General features: G+C 47.3%; 1 protein-coding gene across 1 annotated transcript in view; it reads left to right on the forward strand.

Annotated features, from left to right (window-relative positions):
• The window catches only part of LOC136633685 (syntaxin-binding protein 4-like), a 69919-nt gene that overhangs the window by 23845 nt on the left and 28226 nt on the right, over window positions 1–17848 (forward strand). The window contains 5 exon segments of the mRNA XM_066609459.1: window positions 6496–6581; window positions 8908–9034; window positions 9536–9677; window positions 12302–12408; window positions 13380–13533. Of these exon segments, the coding sequence (XP_066465556.1) occupies window positions 6496–6581; window positions 8908–9034; window positions 9536–9677; window positions 12302–12408; window positions 13380–13533 (616 nt within the window).

Genomic DNA, 17848 nt, shown 5'->3' on the forward strand with positions numbered 1-17848 from the left:
AGCAAGCATTCCCTGGACGCTTGTCTTACTTGGTGGCCATGGGGGGGGCAACAACTGCAGTGGGCCCTTGCCATCTCAAGGGCAAGGGTGTGTTAGACATGGGTGTGGACCCTAACATGGGCATGGGCCCTGACAAAAGCCCCATAGGGCTTAGAGCAGGGGTGCTCAATAGGTGGATCGCGATCTACCGGTAGATCGCAAGGCAAAATGAGTAGATCGCAGAGTGCCGACCCCCCCCTTCAGGTGCCTCTGGGAGGAAACGCCGGGAGTAAGGCCCATTGTACTCAATGGGGCTTACTCCCAGGTAAGTGTGGCTAGGATTGCAGCCTCACAGCCTAATCCTAGGCATGTCTACTCAGGAGTAAGTCCTGTTATACTCAGTGGGGCTCAAGGTACACCAACATACATTGTACACATAAATGTTATATGTTATGACGGCGCAAACATTGTAAAAAAAAACTCTGGTAGATCTCCGGGCCTTGCTGGGTTTCAAAGTAGCTCTCGAGCCAAAAAAGTGTGAGCACCCCTGGCTTAGAGTATGCACCCTGCCTGTGGAAGGTCCCAGATTCAGTCTGCAGCATTGCCAGGTGAGTGCTGAGTGGGGCCTCTGAGAGGAATTTTATCAGGGGGTACAAAGTTTCTTTTGGGTCCCTTTGCAAAGGGGAAGGGGTGAAACAGAGCGGGTGAAGGTGGTGATGGGCAAGCAGCATAGGGACAGGGAGGGTCAAAACAGAGTGGGGGGAGGGTCGAGGCAGCTGGAAAAGTCTTTGGAGCCCAGGTTTACCAACCCATCAGTAGCGTCCTCAACATCCCTAGTTGTGGTAGTGTCGCCAGCATCCCGTGCAGGCAGTAGATAGGAAATTGTAAGATCTCAGGAATTTTCTGGGCCCCCTCCTTTGGTTCCTGGGCCCCCCTTTTGATCCAGGTACAAATTACCCCCTTTACCCCCCCCCCCTCCTAGGCCCTGGTGCTGAGCAAGACCTCAGTGTCGAAATTCTGGACAACTGCTGCAAAATCAAAGTAGGCAATACTAAGCCAGAGGGTCCAGTGATCTGATTTGGTAGATGGCTGCTTGATTTGTTCTCAGAAGGAGCAAGCAGAGTATTTACAGAGCATTGGTTGATCTTCAGTTTGCTTGTTAAAAGAAAGGAAGCTAGTGTGGAAAGCCCCTCCCTTCCAATGCAGCAGATGGAGGTTATGGTGCTCTATCATCCTCTAGAGCAGTGATTTTCAGCCTTTTTCTCTCACGGCACACTGGCAAGGCACTAAAATAGTCAAGGCATACCATCAGCCTTTTGATGATTGACAAGGCTCACTGTGCTGTCAGTGGGGGCTCACATCCCCCAATGGTCCTATTGATATATGACCCTCCTCCAAATTCCTGTGGCACACCTGGGGACCATTCACGGCACACCAGTGTGCCACGGCACTGTGGTTGAAAATGGCTGCTCTAGAGACAGAGGCAGTGGCATAGCTAGTGGGGGTGCAAAGCACTAAGTTTTGCAGGGAGCCCCATCACGGCATGCAAGCAGCCCCTCCCCTTTGGAGCCATTCCGGGCTGCTAAAGCAAAACAGAGGCAACCCTCCGTTTTGCTTTAGTGGCCTGGAATGGCTCCGAAGGGGAGGGGGAGAGGCGTCATGCACGCTGCGGTGAGGCTTCCTTCCAAACTGAGTGCTTTGCACCCCTTCTAGCTATGCCCCCGAAAAGAAGTCATAAGTCGGTAACAAACATCTGCTTGTTCTTAGTTTCAGTCAGGCGCTGGGATGATTACACAAGATAGGAGCTGACAGCATCTGCATCACACACGTCAGCTTCTGTTGCCCAGGTAGTGCTTTTGGTCTGTTTTGCTTGTGATTCATGACACTTGTAGGTATTGTATTGGCAACCTTCAGTCTCGAAAGACTATGGTATCGCGCTCTGAAAGGTGGTTCTGGCACAGCGTCTAGTGTGGCTTGAAAAGGCCAATCCGGGAGTGACAATCCCTTCCACACCGGGAGCAAGTGCAGTCTGTCCCTGGTCTGTCTCCCTGGCTATGGGCCTTCCTTCTTTGCCTCTTAGCCTCAGACTGTTGGCCAAGTGTCTCTTCAAACTGGGAAAGGCCATGCTGCACAGCCTGCCTCCAAGCGGGCCGCTCAGAGGCCAGGGTTTCCCACTTGTTGAGGTCCATCCCTAAGGCCTTCAGATCCCTCTTGCAGATGTCCTTGTATCGCAGCTGTGGTCTACCTGTAGGGAGTTCATATCAGTGGCATATGTAAGGAAAAACAGCAAGCCCAAACCTCTCTTGCAGGGACCTTTGACCTTGGTTTTATAGCTCCAACCCCTCCTCTTTTAACCATGCCCATTTACCACCACCTCGGGCCCCCAGAATCTGTTTTACTATACAGCTGCAAAGAGAATTGTTTAGGTCAGGGTGGTCCAACATGCCGCCCACAGCCCACTTGTGGACCATGACATTTCTTTTGTTGGCCCTCAAGAACCCTGCCGCACCCACTGCCTCCTTCTAACTGAATGACTTTTTTTATCTCCCTACTGTGGGAGGGAGATCAAGAAATCCTTCCATACCCACTGCCTCCTCTTTCTCCTCTGTCTGCTTCTCCTGCCACTGCCCCCTTCAAGTGACTTTGGTGGCTCAGAACCTGCCATCCTCACATCACGGCCAGTTACTTTCATGTTTGCACCCTGGGGGATTGGCACCAGGGTACTGCAGCCCCCTTAGCAGTAAAGGTTGGGCCACCCTGGTCTGAGGCGTCCCTCTGACCTTAAACCATTTCTGCCCAACTTTATATATATGCAACAGGGATCAAATGTGTACACCTGTGGGCTGGGCAGAAATGGGTTCATCCTGATTTGCAAGATTCTAAACAAGCTGTTTGGGGCTCAAGCAGGCCTCTTTCCAGTGCTCCCCACCCCCGCACCCCAGTCACCTTCAACATTCTGTGACTCAGTGCTCTCAACTGCAGAATGAATTCCTACTCACACACTATCTATCTGATTTTTGGTTCCTTTAGGGTTGATTCTGTTTTTTCCTTCTCTCCCTCTCTCAAGGTGGAAGTGACGGTTTCCTATAGAAATCCTGTAGAAATCCAAGAGTTCCCCATGTCTCTAACTGGAGGTTCTACCCCCAGGTCTAGCCTACCCACGAGGCAGGATTAGGTGGGCTGCCTCTGGTAGTGGATGGGGGCAGGCAGCAACATGTGCCAGTCAACCACTCCCACATCAGCCTCACCTTCCCCCCCCCTGTTTGCCCCCTCTGTCCTCAGTCTTCCACTCTGCTTTGAAATAGAGCATCAGAGTAGGGCTAGAACAGGGAAACGGGGAGGAACGCTGTCCCACTTTCCCCAAAAGGAAAAAAATAGCCCTTCCTTTTTCAAAGTAGGGCAATGCTTGTCCCAGCTTCCTTATTCTGGCCACTGCTGTGCTGATTTATTTCAAAACAGAGCAGGAGAGCAAATTTGGAGGCAGCAAAAGGTAAGAAGGGACCAGGTGTGGATGTGCGGGGGCAGGGGGGGTATTGCTGGCATGACAGCAAAGCTGGAGGTTGGAAGCCACTGCCCCCATCTCTTCCTCTCCTCCACCTGTAATGTGCATGCCAATATAAAACATGCAAAAAAGGAGGGACCAAATTCAAGCATGACCTCAGGCACTGAGCTGCTTTGGGTTGGGCCTCTTGTCCCTCCACCCAACAAAAAGGTAGAGGCAAAAAAACAGAATTGTTACCCTTGGCACTCAGTGTGAAGTTGGAAATTTTCTCACCAGATAATATCCATCATGTTCATATTTTCTTATCTCTATAGCAGGGGTGCCCAAACCCCGGCCCGGGGGCCACTTGTGGCCCTCAAGGCCTCTCAATGCGGCCCTCAGGGAGCCCCCAGTCTCCAATGAGCCTCTGGCCCTCTGGAGATTTGCTGAAGCCCACACTGGCCCAACGCAACTTCTCTCAGTGTGAGGGCGACTGTTTGACCTCTCGTGTGAGCTGTGGGATGAGAGCTCCCTCCACTGCTTGCTCTTTCACATCTGTGATGCAGCAGCGGCAGCTAAGGAAAGGTCAGCCTTGCTTTTTGCAAGGCCTCTTATAGGCATTGAGCTATTGCAAGACCTTGATTCATTTATATAAGTTCATCTTCAATATATTCATTTATGTAAACTTATGTAAATTTATTCAAATTTTAAATGTAGATTAATTATTTATTTCCCCGGCCCCCGACACAGTGTCAGAGAGATGATGTGGCCCTCCTGCCAAAAACTTTGGACATCCCTGCTCTATAGCATTAACATTCCACAGCCCGCAGTCCCTTGATGTTCCACATAACATCATGATGGTTTGGGGACCACGACCTGGCCTTCTCTTGGCCTAGCTGCCCAGCCATCTCTTCATAGTTCATGTATATAGTTTTTAAAAATGCAGGATATGTTTAAGGGATGTGCGGTGGGTGGGGAGGCAGGTGAAGCAGAGCCTCCCCGCTGGAGTCCTTCAAAAAGCACTGCCACTGTTTGAGGCACCCAAGCACCCACAAACCCACACATTCTGCCTGTCTGCAACTCTGCCCTCCATGATTCTGCCTGTGAATTGTGGGTGCTTGCATGCCTCACACGGCAGAGGCGCTTTTCGAAGGACTCCAGCGGGGAGGTTCTGCCTCACCCGCCTCCCACTTCTGCACGCCCCTGCTATGTTTGCATATATCAGGGGCTCCTTGGGCTCCGGGGGCCAGGAAAGGCATACAGTATACTGAATGGCACAGAGAAAGAAGTCCAACTTAGAGCAATATTATGGTCACCCTTGCTCTTGGGTATTCAGTAAATCTGCAAAAGGTTATCTGGGGGGGGGGAGCTGGCTTGTAAATATTTTATTTTTCCTTTGAAGATTTGTAGAGATTTCACTTATATAATCATCTCACAAAATGTTTAATACATCAATACATTTCTCCAAGATTAAGGAGGAGGGGAGAGAGAGAGAGAGAGAGAGCTTTTTATGCCGCCCATTTTATGATTAGTATTTTATTTTATTTATCCCTTATTATCTTTCAGCCGTGTCCTTGAGCCCAGAGGAGTAATCATCCTCCGAACCACCGTAGGGTCAGGGGTGCTTGCTTGCTGACGCAGATGTAGTGACCAGGACTGGTGACATGCCCAGATCGCTCCCTCCCTTCTTTGGAGGTCTGCAATTGAGCACCGTGAATGACTCTGCCAATCAGTGATGAACAACCCAGGGTCAGGCCAATCCTGGCTGAGCCTGTTTTGTATTGAGTTTTTTTTTCCCCCCAGTCTCCAGGTCATGACCAGAAGTTCACACTGCAAATGCGATTCTAATCGCCTCAAGGCTTGCTTGTCCCTGGCCCCAGTGATAGTAATCAGCATGTCTGGACTGCTTGTGGGTCACATTTCAGCAGGGGCAGTCTTCAATCTCACACACTGCTGAAATTTAGGCCACACACCAGGGGTGGTTTCAGGGGCTAGCCTGGTCAGGCACTGGCTGAGGGCCTGTGCCCATCAGACGGTATTCACACAGGGCCAACCTACGAACCCCCTAGTTCTAATGATATTATCGATACTATCAACACTCTGATGTGGTGACTTGTGCTACTGTACCTGGTATCCCCATTTACAAGTGACAACATCCCCCAGAGACATTGCAGAAGCCCCCACATCTTTGCTGACGGTGGGTAGGCACTTTTGGTTGGCAACCTTCAGTCTCGAAAGACTATGGTATAAGCCTACAGCACCCGGCATTCCCAAGCGGTCTCCCATCCAAGTACTAACCAGGCCTGGCCCTGCTTAGCTTCCGAAATCAGACAAGATCAGGCATGTGCAGGGTAACAGTTGCACTGCCACTGTAGATTCTCTTCATTGGCCTGTTGGGAAGGAGAGAGGAGTCTGCTACTAGCCATTCCTACCAGCAAGCCTAGGGAATTGTGGGGATCATCAGGACAGAGCTTTAGCCCCCAACCCCCAACAGGAGATGACTGGAGAGCATTACGGCAGTAAGGTGGGTCTGTAAGGAAAGTGAGTCCCCTCTTCTCTTCAAAAGATGTCCTGGCTGGGCACAGAACGGAGGAGAGAGCAGGAGACACCCAAAAAGTGAAACAGAAAAGGGTTGGAAAACTATTAACAGGAGGCAAAGTATTATATATCAATGTTTTGTTTTTATCTCAACTTCCTCCCAGTAGGGCACTCAAGGTGACTTACAATCATTTTAAAACAATAAAATAATGTTTAAAAAAACAATTTAAAAAGCCCCAATGGATAGTTGCATCAGTTGCATCTTTCACAACAAGATGTAAGATTCACAGTGATTTTGAAATGCCCCATAAAAGCTCTTTTCCGAAACAAAAACCTGAAATTCAAATTTGTGTAAAAAAGTTGTGTTTTTTTAAAAATTTATCTTAAATATTGTCTTTTTTTAGGGTTGCAGTAAGAGCTACTCAGGTTACTGACTGTGGTCTAAGAATAATTTTGTTTCCTAACGAAACAAAATTTTGTTCCTTTTTGTTTTTCAGAAGAGAATTCGCTGAACTCTTGGAAAAATTTGGCTCTCATAGCAACACAGGTTCAGCACGCAGTTCACCGGTTCTCCATGGTGGGGGTAAGTACTTGTCGTATACTTGGTCTCACACTCCCAGGGTTTTGGGTGCTCAGAGTTGTTGATTCTGAACCCTAGAGCCCTCAAAGATCCCTGTTCGGTAGTACTGCCGCCACCCTGTAAGAGCCAGTGCCTCAGTCCAGGGACACCGAGACCCTCTAGGCTTAACTATATCCCTTGTGGGCACTGAGCACTTTCTTTACTTAAAGTCTCAGTCCTCAAGTTACTAGTCCACAATGAGGATTTTTGGTAGCTTGCTGAACAGCCAGGCAGGATTCTGAACCTTTGTCCCCAACAGACAATGAACAAAAAAAAAAGGATTTTTACTTTATTAAGTACATAGGGTTACAAAAAGTTACAAAAGGCAGCAAATGCTAGAGGCATTAAAAACTTCTAGGAAACATATCAGCATAAAATAATAAAGCTAACTGGCTATTATTCTCTGACTCTCACCTGGGTCAGCTTCTTTTGTAGATCCTCAGTTATGTATGAGGCCACATGGTCCTGGCGGGGCAGGATGTGCACCCACCTCCTATCTCACCAAGAGACAAAGACCAAAAGACCAAAGACTCTGTCCTCCGGAAGTGGGGCTGGAAGCTCGCCCTCTCAGCTCTTCCCTCCCCCCTGGAGATCTCCAGCTGCATTCCATCCTTGATGGGCGTCTTTCTGGCTGCCTAGGTGCTACATAATCACCTTCCATTGAGTTGTGAATTCTTAGCAGCTAGGACTGCAAGCCACTTCTGTGTTACTGTTTTAGCTTGGTTCAGGCTTTACATGTTATTAGGCCTAAACTGTACATGACAGTACTCAGTGTCTGAAGTCAGAGCTGAATTGTGGGGAGCCACCATGGGGACTAGGAGCCAAGTGAGGAGTCAAAACCAGAGAGCAAGACGAAAGCAAGAACTCCGAACTCTTTCCTGCTTGGGTTAATGTCGACATGATCCAATTCCTTCCCCACAAAATTGGGGATGGCTTGGAGAATGACTCCTCCTCACCACTCTCTCAGCCCCTTAAAACAGAAACACTCTTGCTACTTCCATTTAAAATGGTGTCTCTTTTATGTTTAGTAGGGGGAGAGGAACTGTCTTTATTCATCCCAGCATAACACCTTCTTCAGTGGCCATTACTGGTGTCTCCCTTGAGTTTCTTTTTAGAGTCCAAGCCCCTTTGAGAGAGGGAATCACCTTCTTAGTTCTTTGGGTTTGCAAGTTAAAAACACCCTGCCTGTCACTGCTTGGTCCTAGACCAGTAGGTAAAGGTCAGGAGGGGGGATTTATTAAAAATATTTCTATGCTACTTTTCAACAGATCTCTCCCAAGGTACAATTTTTGTTTTCTGCAGCCAACACTGTAAACGTGGAGATTGTGCTCAGGGTTCCTAGAGCATGTCTGGAGCAGGGCTTGCCAGTGTGCTCTTGCAGCACCCTCTACATAATCTTTTACAAAGACATTGGAATGTCTGAACAGGGCCACTGTGTCTTCTGGTAATGAAGTCATTGTACACAGGTTCCTCGCTTCTACTTCCCCATTTTGGCTGCAGCTTGGGTAGAGGGTGTGAGAAGCATTGAGTGCAACTATGTCAGGCTTTAATTAAGCAGTACCAGGAGATGAGGTGTGTGTCAACAGCAGCCAGCAATTTAAAGTGTAGTTTGCTCCTTTCACTAAGAATCTGCTGAATTTGCTAGGGCGGATTTTTCTCCATTTCATCATTAACAAGCTGGACATCTCGCTGCAAAAACTGAAAAAAAGTTTAGTGACAGAGTCATCTCATTAATTGCAAGTGGAGTGTCACTGATCATTTGACTTTTTGGATTCTCCATGTTGTCATGGGGAGTGTTAAGGAGAACGATGGAGAAGGAGAGGGGAAAAGACTTGGTGAATCAAAACAGGTCTTCTGGGGAATACTGTGTGGACCAGTGGTGTAGCTAGAGGAGGTGCAAAGCAGGGAGCCTCACCGTAGCATGCAAGCGGCCCCTCCCTGTCCCTTTTGGTGCCAGGCGAATGCCTCCATTTTGCTCCCCCCACCAGGAATGGCTCCGAAAGGGAGGGGCCGCTTTCACGCCATGGTAAGACTCCCTGCAAAACTTAGTGCTTTGCACCCTCTCTAGCTATGTCACTGATGTAGACCATCCCCGAAATAAGCCGGGGGTGTGTGGTTGAACAGTATGTATCCAGACTAGCAGGAGTTGTCAACAAAGCCATTATGGGGATGAAGATTGGGGCATTGGCCTGCCTCCCTCTCTTTTCAAACTGGCTTCCCACAAAATGTTTTGCTGACCTGGGACATCTCTTGTTGATTTTCTAACAGTGTCTTCGTCTTTGTTCTTCAGGCAGGTATTTGGAAAGCACATCCTCCGGATCCTCTTCTCGTTCCCAGAGCCCTCTGTTGTTGAGCCCAGCAAATTCCCATGGACCACTGATTGGAAATCCGGGACATTCTCCGCACTCAGCCTCACAGTAAGTCCTAGATCAGCACAGGATTTTGGACTATTTGTTTAAATCTGTTGGACAGCCTGTCAGTGGCATAACTAGGGGTGTGGAGGGTGTGGAATGCGCCAGATGATGCACTTGGGGGGGTGACACCACTAGTGGCCAAAATTTTGAAATCTTGATATTTTTATATACTTTTTATATATTTGTATATACAATAATACCATCATGTTATGTGTCCATGGCCACTAGGTAAATTCATAAAGACTTGGTCAATCTGTACATGCTCTCCTATTTGCCTCCAGTCAAGAGCTATAGTAGCAAAATGGAACTTCCATGTTCAGGGAGAGCATCCCTTTGAATAACTGATGCTGAGGACAAACAAGCTATCTCTGCAAAGCCCACAAACCATCCCAGGGCTAGCCACTGTTGGAAACAAGAGAGTAGACTAGACAGAACTTTCACTAGACTCTCTCCTTATAAGGGCTGTCCATGTATCCCTGCTAACCCTATTATCTTTCCTTACAGTTGCTCTATTGAATCTGGGATCCAGAGCATCTCTATAGCCAAGTCCTCTGGGTTGGGGTTGACCATTGGTGGAGGTGCCAACAGGCCAGATGGGCCAATGGTGTATGTCCAAGAGCTGCAATCAGAAGGTGACTGCTATAGGGTAAGTGGAACATTCAGAGAGATGCTGGTACACCATAAATAATAATAATAGCTAGGTATTTTTAATAATAACACATGAGACAGTGTTTCTCAAACTGTGGGTTGGGACCCACTAGGTAGGTCACGATCCAATTTCAGGTGGGTCCCCATTCATTTCAATATCTTATTTTTAATGGTGTGTGACTGCATCTGGGGAAATGTTACAGACCTGTACTTTTAACAAGCTACTAGTTTTAACAATGATAGTCAATTGGACTTACTCCTGGGAAAGTGTGGGTAGGATTGCAACCTACTGCAAAGTGAGCAAGTGTTACCCTGCACATGCCCAATCTCGTCTGATCTCGGAAGCTAAGCAGGGTCAGGCCTGGTTAGTACTTGGATGGGAGACTGCCTGGGAATACCGGGTGCTGTAGGCTTATACCATAGTCTTTCGAGACTGAAGGTTGCCAACCATTAGGGTAGGATTGCAGCCAGTTTTAAACAATTGTTAAAAAGGTTCCTGCTTGATGATGTCACTTCCGGTTATGACATCACTTCCGGTGGGTCCTGAGCAATTGTCATTCTAAAAAGTGGGTCCCGGTGCTAAATGTGTGAAAACCACTGCTATAGGGAAAATGCAGAGATTATCTCCTCAGTCTGCCGTCAGCATCCCCTCAGGTTTTGTGTGCATGTGTCAAAGAGATATTCTCTTTCCCTTTTCAATTTCTTACTTTGATTTTCTTTCTCACTGTCATAACATGCGCTGATACAGCTGGTGCTGCACATTTAGTTGTCTTTCGAGGACAGAGCACCAGACACTTACAGTCTATTATATTTGTTCCATTTACAAATGCAAAAACAAAGCCTAAGAGGAGGCAAACCGTATGAGTTGCTGTGAGACAACAGACCCACTATTTTTATCACATTTATCTCACACCTTCCTTCCTTTATGGAGAAGGAACTTTAGCTCAGTAGAACTCCTGCTTTGCATGAAGAAGGACCCAGGTGTAATCCTTGGCTTTTCTGGGTAGGGCCAAGAAAGATCCATACCTGAAACCCTGAAGAACCCCTGCTGATCTATATAGACAATACTGAGCACGACAGACCCAATATAAGGAAGCTTCCTTTGAGGTTCTCAGGTAGTCCAAGTACTTGAGCAGGCCCAGATCTGCTTAGTTTCAGCTAGGTGATTGAGAGCTCAATCCTAACCTGTGTTGGAATAGGCAGGCCAACTGGCCTGCACCTTATCTAGCACAGGTTAGGAGGTGGCTGAAGTGTAAGATTACATTTTTCCCCTTACCCTGTGTTGCATGTCAGTCACCCTGATGGGACTACTTGCATTGGCACCAATGAAATCGCTGGCACAAGTCTGAGCAGCCCAGTGTAATGTCAGCCTGGCTGGAACAGGGATGAGGATCCAGTGTAAGTTACCAAAGTGGGTTCCATCCCCCTCCTGAGTCCAGTTCATCCACCAGCCCACCTTTCCTCCTCCCCCACCCAAAACCTCTCTGTTGTGCTCTCCCACCACCCTCTCTAACCCCCTGTGCCAATCACCCTAGGCTGGTGCAAACCTACCCTGTCTGGGTGATACGGGGCCTGGATCTGGCCTCCTTGAGCCAGCACACATCTATGCACTGGCTCAGCCTGCTCTTAAGAAGGCACAAACATACTTTACGGATGTTTGCAACACTCCTTGGTCAGTGCAAGTCCCTTGTGCCAGCCCATCTCTCCTTCAGGATTGCGCCCTAAATCATGAACCCAATCATTGCCCTCAGACCATGCTCTAGGATCAACAACAGAGCTCCAAAGATCTTGCGCCTGATCGCATGGATCCCCAAATCCTGGCTTCTGATCACATAGAAAAGATTTCTCCTATGCGTAGGAAGGTAGAAAGGAACAGACTTCTTTGTTGCCATTCTGTTGGAACATCACACAGCTGCCTTTGATTTCTACTCCAGTCACTTCCTCTAAAAATCCCCCTTTTTTCCTACCACTGAAAACAATCCATATCTGGTGATATTTTTTCCCCCAAGTGTGTTTGCATAATTCCTACCCAGCAGCTGGTGCAATAATACATTGCAAAGAACATGTTTAAATATGTGTTTTTCTGCATCCTGTTACAAATGTTGTCAAGAGAAGAATCTGGTGTTGTCAAGAGAAGAATCACACATCCCTATGTGTGTTCTGGCATCTGGGATCACCTGCACCTCCTTCTTCCCCCCTCCCTCTGGAAGAAAGAGGTTGGAATCTGGACTATCTCCAGCTGCCAAGAACCAGAAGAACTCACACGCACCCAATTTATCTGTAATGAATCTGAACCCAGGGTGACCAGATAATGGAGGACAGAGTGCCTCTACCCTAAACTGTTGTAGAGAATTTTGGCAGGTGAATGTCAACATGGAAGGGTTTCAAAAACCACACCTGCCAAAATTCCCTCTTCTATACAATGGTTAAAGGTAGAGGCACTCTGTCTGTCCCTCTTTGTATCTGGCAACCCTGTCTGTGCCTTTGTATTGCTTGCTTTTTTTTTTAATTGCTGGACTCTTTGGGAACCAATCTTGGCTGAAAAGTAGGGCATAAAATATACTAAATAAATTCAGCTTTAATGCCGCACCAAACTTTCTCCCCCCCCCCCAATTCTTGCAGGATGGACGTCTCCGACCAGGTGACCAGCTAATCGCCATCAATAAAGACTCCCTGGTGGGTGCCACACATGAAGAGGCCAGAAGGATTATTGCAAAAACAAAATTCAGGTGATTTCAGCTGCTCTGTCGATGAGAGTAATGCAGTTTTCCGTCAGGGAACTCTGGGGCATGTACATGATTCTCTCACTACCTCTTCCCTCATCTTATGCTCACAACAATCCTGTGATGTAGTTTTGGCTAAGATACCTAGTCAGAGGCATAGCTAGAGAGGGTGCGAAGCATTAAGTTTTGCAGGGAGCCTCACAACAGAGTGCAAGTGGCCCCTCCCCTTTGGAGCCATTCCAGGCATGGGGAGCAAAACGGAGGTGAAAGCCAAAGAAGACCCAGAGAAGAGGCAAAAGCCTCCATTTTTCTCCCCTTGTCTGGAATGGCTCTGAAGGGGGGCAGGGGCCACTTGCACACTGCAGTGACGCTCCCTGCAAGACTTAATCCCCACAATCCTTAATCGAAATCCACTCCCCCCTCTTCCTGTTCAACCCAATTTTGTCCTCTGCTCCCCACAATCCTTAATCAAAATCCATTCCCCCCTCTTCCTGTGCAAGCCAATTTTGTCCTCTGCTCCCCACAATCCTTAATCAAAATCCATTCCCCCCTCTTCCTGTGCAAGCCAATTTTTGCTCCCCCCAATCAATTTTCAAAATTCATTCCTCCTTCTTCCTGTGCATGTCAGTTTTGCCCTCTGCTTGCCTCCTCCTCCCACCCCACATTCACCCATTGTATTCAATCAAACTCTCAGCACATCCTTTCTCCGTTTGTTTGTTTGTTTGTTTGTTTGTTTGTTTGTTTGTTTGTTTGTTTGTTTGTTTGTTTGTTTGTTTGTTTGTTTGTTTGTTTGTTTGTTTTCTGGCCCCGTCACTGCATCAGATATACAAGTTTGGAGACCCATGATCTTGAGTGATCTCTTTACAGCACCTGGCACTCCCCCAGTGCTATATCAATGTTTGACAGTGGTAGTCTTCCCCCATGAATTTTTTCCCACTGCATCCTCACCCTAACATACGGCTCTGTTTGTTTTTAAGACATGAGGGAAACACTGAAGTGGCCTTTATTCCTGGAAGGGGCCGATTGCACCCTGGACTCTCGGCTCCCAACAACATCCACTCTTCACCAATCAAGACCATGGGGAATGGCCTGGGATCCTGCAGACTGAAGGTCCATGTGAGGTCCCCCGAGGTAAGGTTACAAGTCCAGATGAACCCACTGGATTCCACTGATTGCAATCTCCTTTCCTGAAATGATGACCACCTTTAAGATCTTGGCCATCATCTTTTTTGATTAGCTGTTTGAGAAAGTGACAGACTAGACTGACTTGGGTCTGTTTGCCATCTCCTTGGTGGGTTCTGCATTATCCGCAAGCTGTTTAAGTAGACATTTATTAAAAGCATCGACTTAAATAGCTTGTTGATAACACACCCATATGCCCTCCCGTGAATAACAGTAACTTCTGCTAACTGGGCAGAAATGCAAAAAAAATAAAAAATAAATACGTAAGTGCGTATAGAGGTCTACTCTGAGCAGGAGCAGAGTCCTACTTGTGAATAAGAGCCCAAGGTACAGGCACTTGGAAAAATAAATAAAACAGAAGAGGATAAAGTGGAAAGCTTTCTCTTGGTTAAAGAGAAAGTAGCTTTCTCTACTTGGTTTAAATTAACCCTATACTTAACCCAAGTTAAACTTAATCTAAATTAAAACATAATCTAAAGGTTCAGTAAATTAGGGCACAGGATCTAGGTGAGAGCAATAAATAAATAAATAAATAAATGTGCACACTTAATAAAAAGCAGGATTTTAGCAGGGCTAAACAGGATTTAAATCTTAGTGTGCAAGTTCTGCCAAGCCAAAAAACTCTTAAACCAGTGCAGTTTAAACTCAAATTAAAAACTAGCTTGAGGTTTATAACAAACAAAATATAAAAAAGTTATGCAGTCAGACAGCCAGCAGCAGGGTGGGGGCTATCCAGTGTTTTGCATCGAATGCCACATGTATAACTATATGCCTCTGGGGCATAAATCATGGGTGTCTCCTCGGTGCAAGGAGTTCCAGGGACTCAGGGAATGCATCCGCTCTCTTGAAGCCTTGGTGGCCGACCTGGAGAAGCAGAGGAAGGCAGAGAAGGACCGTGGGGAGACTTCCGGGGACGATCAGGCTTCATCCCAACCTCAGGCGTGCAGCTCCTCAGCTGCCCGGGTGGGAAGTCGGCTGGAGGACGTCATCCTGGAGAGGAGGGAAACAATCCCCTGGGGGGGGATCCCTTCTCCAGGGGACGGGGCTGTATCCAAACGCACTCAGGATACTCCTCGGCGGGAGGGGGGCTTCTTGTAGTGAGGGATTTGATTATTAGAAACATAGAGAGGGGGGTTTGCGACGGATATGAGAACCGCATGGCGACTTGCCTGCCTGGTGTGAAGGTTGCGGACATCACTTCTCATCTAGACAGGCTGGTAGATAGTGCTGGGGAAGAGGTAGCGGTTGTGGTGCATGTCGGCACCAACGACATGGGCAAGTGTAGCCGGGAGATCCTGGAGGCTAAATTTAGGCTATTAGATAGGAAGCTGAAAGCCAGGACCTCAAAGGTAGCATTCTCTGAAGTGCTAACTGTTCCATGTGCAGGGCCAGCTAGGCAGGCAGAGATCGGGGTCTCAATGCATGAATGAGACGGTGGTGTAGGGAGGAGGGGTTTAGATTCGTTAGGCACCAGGGAACGTTTTGGGAGAAGCGGGGCCTGTACAAGAGGGACGGGCTTCACTTGAACCAGAATGGAACCAGACTGCTGGCGCATAACATTAAAAAGGTGGCAGAGCAGCTTTTAAACTGATCCCTGGGGGAAAGCCGACAGGAGCCGAGGGGCATCTGGTTCGGGACTCCTCATCCCTATGGGATGAGGATGGGGAGGTTAGAGAACAAGAAGACAAAGGCAAAGTAGGAGAAGAAATAGAGAATGGTAGTGTGATGGGATGTGATAGATGGTTTGGCACAGTGAGTGGATTCAGGATAAAGGAGCTAATAAGCAGCCCACCCTGGGGCATTCCATGTACAAATGCTTTTCTGCAAATGCCCAAAGTCTCTGAGCAAAGATGGGAGAACTAGAATATCTGGTGACAAGGGAAAACATTGACATAGGTGGGCATAACAGAAACCTGGTGGAATGCGGAGAATCAGTGGGATACTGCAATCCCGGGCTATAAACTCTACAGGAGGGACAGGAGGGGCATGTTGGAGGTGGGGTAGCCATTTATTTTAAGGAAGGGATAGAATCCAGCAAAGTAGAGATTGAAGGTGTATCCATAGAATCTCTATGGGTTAAATTACCAGGCCTGAGGAGCAATGTAATACTGGGGGTGTACTATCGTCCTCCAGATCAGAAATCGGAAGGGGACGTTGAAATGAGGAAACAGATCAGGGAGGTGACAAGGAGGGACAGGGTTGTAATCATGGGGGACTTCAATTATCCTCATATTGACTGGGTCAATTTGTGTTCTGGTCATGAAAAGGAGACCGGATTCCTTGACATGCTAAATGACTGTGCCTTAGAGCAGCTAGTAATGGAGCCCACCAGAGGACAGGTGACTCTGGATTTAATATTGTTTAATTTAATATTAATACTGGATTAACCAGGACCTGGTTAGAGATATCAATGCTACTGAGCCATTGGGGAACAGTGATCATGCTGCGATCCGTTTCGACATGCACGTCGGAGGAAGAATACCGGGCAAATCTCTCACAAAAACCCTTGACTTCCGACAAGTGGACTTCCCTCAAATGAGGAGGCTAGTTAGGTTGAAAGGGAAGGTAAAAAGAGTCCAGTTTCTACAGAGAGCATGGAGGTTGCTCAAATCAACAGTAATAGAGACCCAGCAGAAGTGTATATCGCAAAGGAAGAAGGGTTCCACTAAATCCAGGAGGGTGCCCGCATGGCTAACCAGCCAAGTTAGAGAGGCTGTGAAGGGCAAGGAAGCTTCCTTCCATAAATGGAAGTCTTGCCCTAATGAGGAGAATAAAAAGGAACATAAACTGTGGCAAAAGAAATGTAAGAAGGTGATACGGGAGGCCAAGAGAGACTATGAGGAACGCATGGCCAGCAACATTAAGGGGAATGATAAAAACTTCTTCAAATATGTTAGAAGCAGGAAACCCGCCAGAGTAGCAGTTGGCCCTCTGGATGGTGAGGGAGGGAAAGGGGAATTAAAAGGAAACTTAGAGATGGCAGAGAAATTGAATGAGTTCTTTGCATCTGTCTTCACGGCAGAAGACCTTGGGCAGATACCGCTGCCTAAACGGGCCCTCCTGACCAAGGAATTAAGTCAGATAGAGGTTAAAAGAGAAGATGTTTCAGACCTCATTAATAAATTAAAGATCAATAAGTCACCGGGTCCTGATGGCATCCACTCTAGAGTTATTAAGGAATTGAAGAATGAAGTTGCTGATCTCTTGACTAAGGTATGCAACTTGTCCCTCAAAACGGCCATAGTGCCAGAGGATTGGAGGATAGCAAATGTCACACCAATCTTTAAAAAGGGAAAGAGGAGGGACCTGGGAAACTATAGGCCAGTCAGCCTAACATCTATACTGGGTAAGATGGTGGAATGCCTCATCAAAGATAGAATCTCAAAACACATAGACGAACAGGCCTTGCTGAAGGAGAATCAGCATGGCTTCTGTAAGGGTAAGTCTTGCCTCACAAACCTTTTAGAATTCTTTGAAAAGGTCAGAAGGCATGTGGATGCAGGAGAACCTGTGGACATTATATATCTGGACTTTCAGAAGGCGTTCAACATGGTCCCTCACCAAAGGCTACTGAAAAAACTCAACAGTCAGGGAATTAGAGGGCAGGTCCTATCCTGGACTGAGACCTGGTTGAAGACCAGGAAACAGAGAGTGGGTGTCAATGGGCAATTTTCACAGTGGAGAGAGGTGAAAAGCAGTGTGCCCCAAGGATCTGTCCTGGGACTGGTGCTTTTCAACCTCTTCATAAATGACCTGGAGACAGGGTTGAGCAGTGAGGTGGCAAAGTTTGAAGACAACACCAAACTTTTCCAAGTGGTGAAGACCAGAAGTGATTGTGAGGAGCTCCAGAAGGATCTCTCCAAACTGGCAAGCAAAATGGCAGATGTGTTTCAGTGTAAGTAAGTGTAAAGTCATGCACATTGGGGCAAAAAATCAAAACTTCACATATAGGCTGATGGGTTCTGAGCTGTCTGTGACAGATCAGGAGAGAGATCTTGGAGTGGTGGTGGACAAATCGATGAAAGTGTTGACCCAATGTGCGGCGGCAATAAAGAAGGCCAATTCTATGCTTGGGATCATTAGAAAAGGTATTGAGAACAAAACAGCTAATATTATAATGCCATTGTACAAATCGATGGTAAGGCCACACCTGGAGTATTGTATCCAGTTCTGGTCGCCACATCTCAAAAAGGACATAGTGGAAATGGAAAAGGTGCAAAAGAGAGCGACTAGGATGATTACGGGGCTGGGACACCTTCCTTAT

This window comes from Tiliqua scincoides, chromosome 13, assembly GCF_035046505.1.
Source record: "Tiliqua scincoides isolate rTilSci1 chromosome 13, rTilSci1.hap2, whole genome shotgun sequence".
NCBI classification, from domain to species: domain Eukaryota; kingdom Metazoa; phylum Chordata; class Lepidosauria; order Squamata; family Scincidae; genus Tiliqua; species Tiliqua scincoides.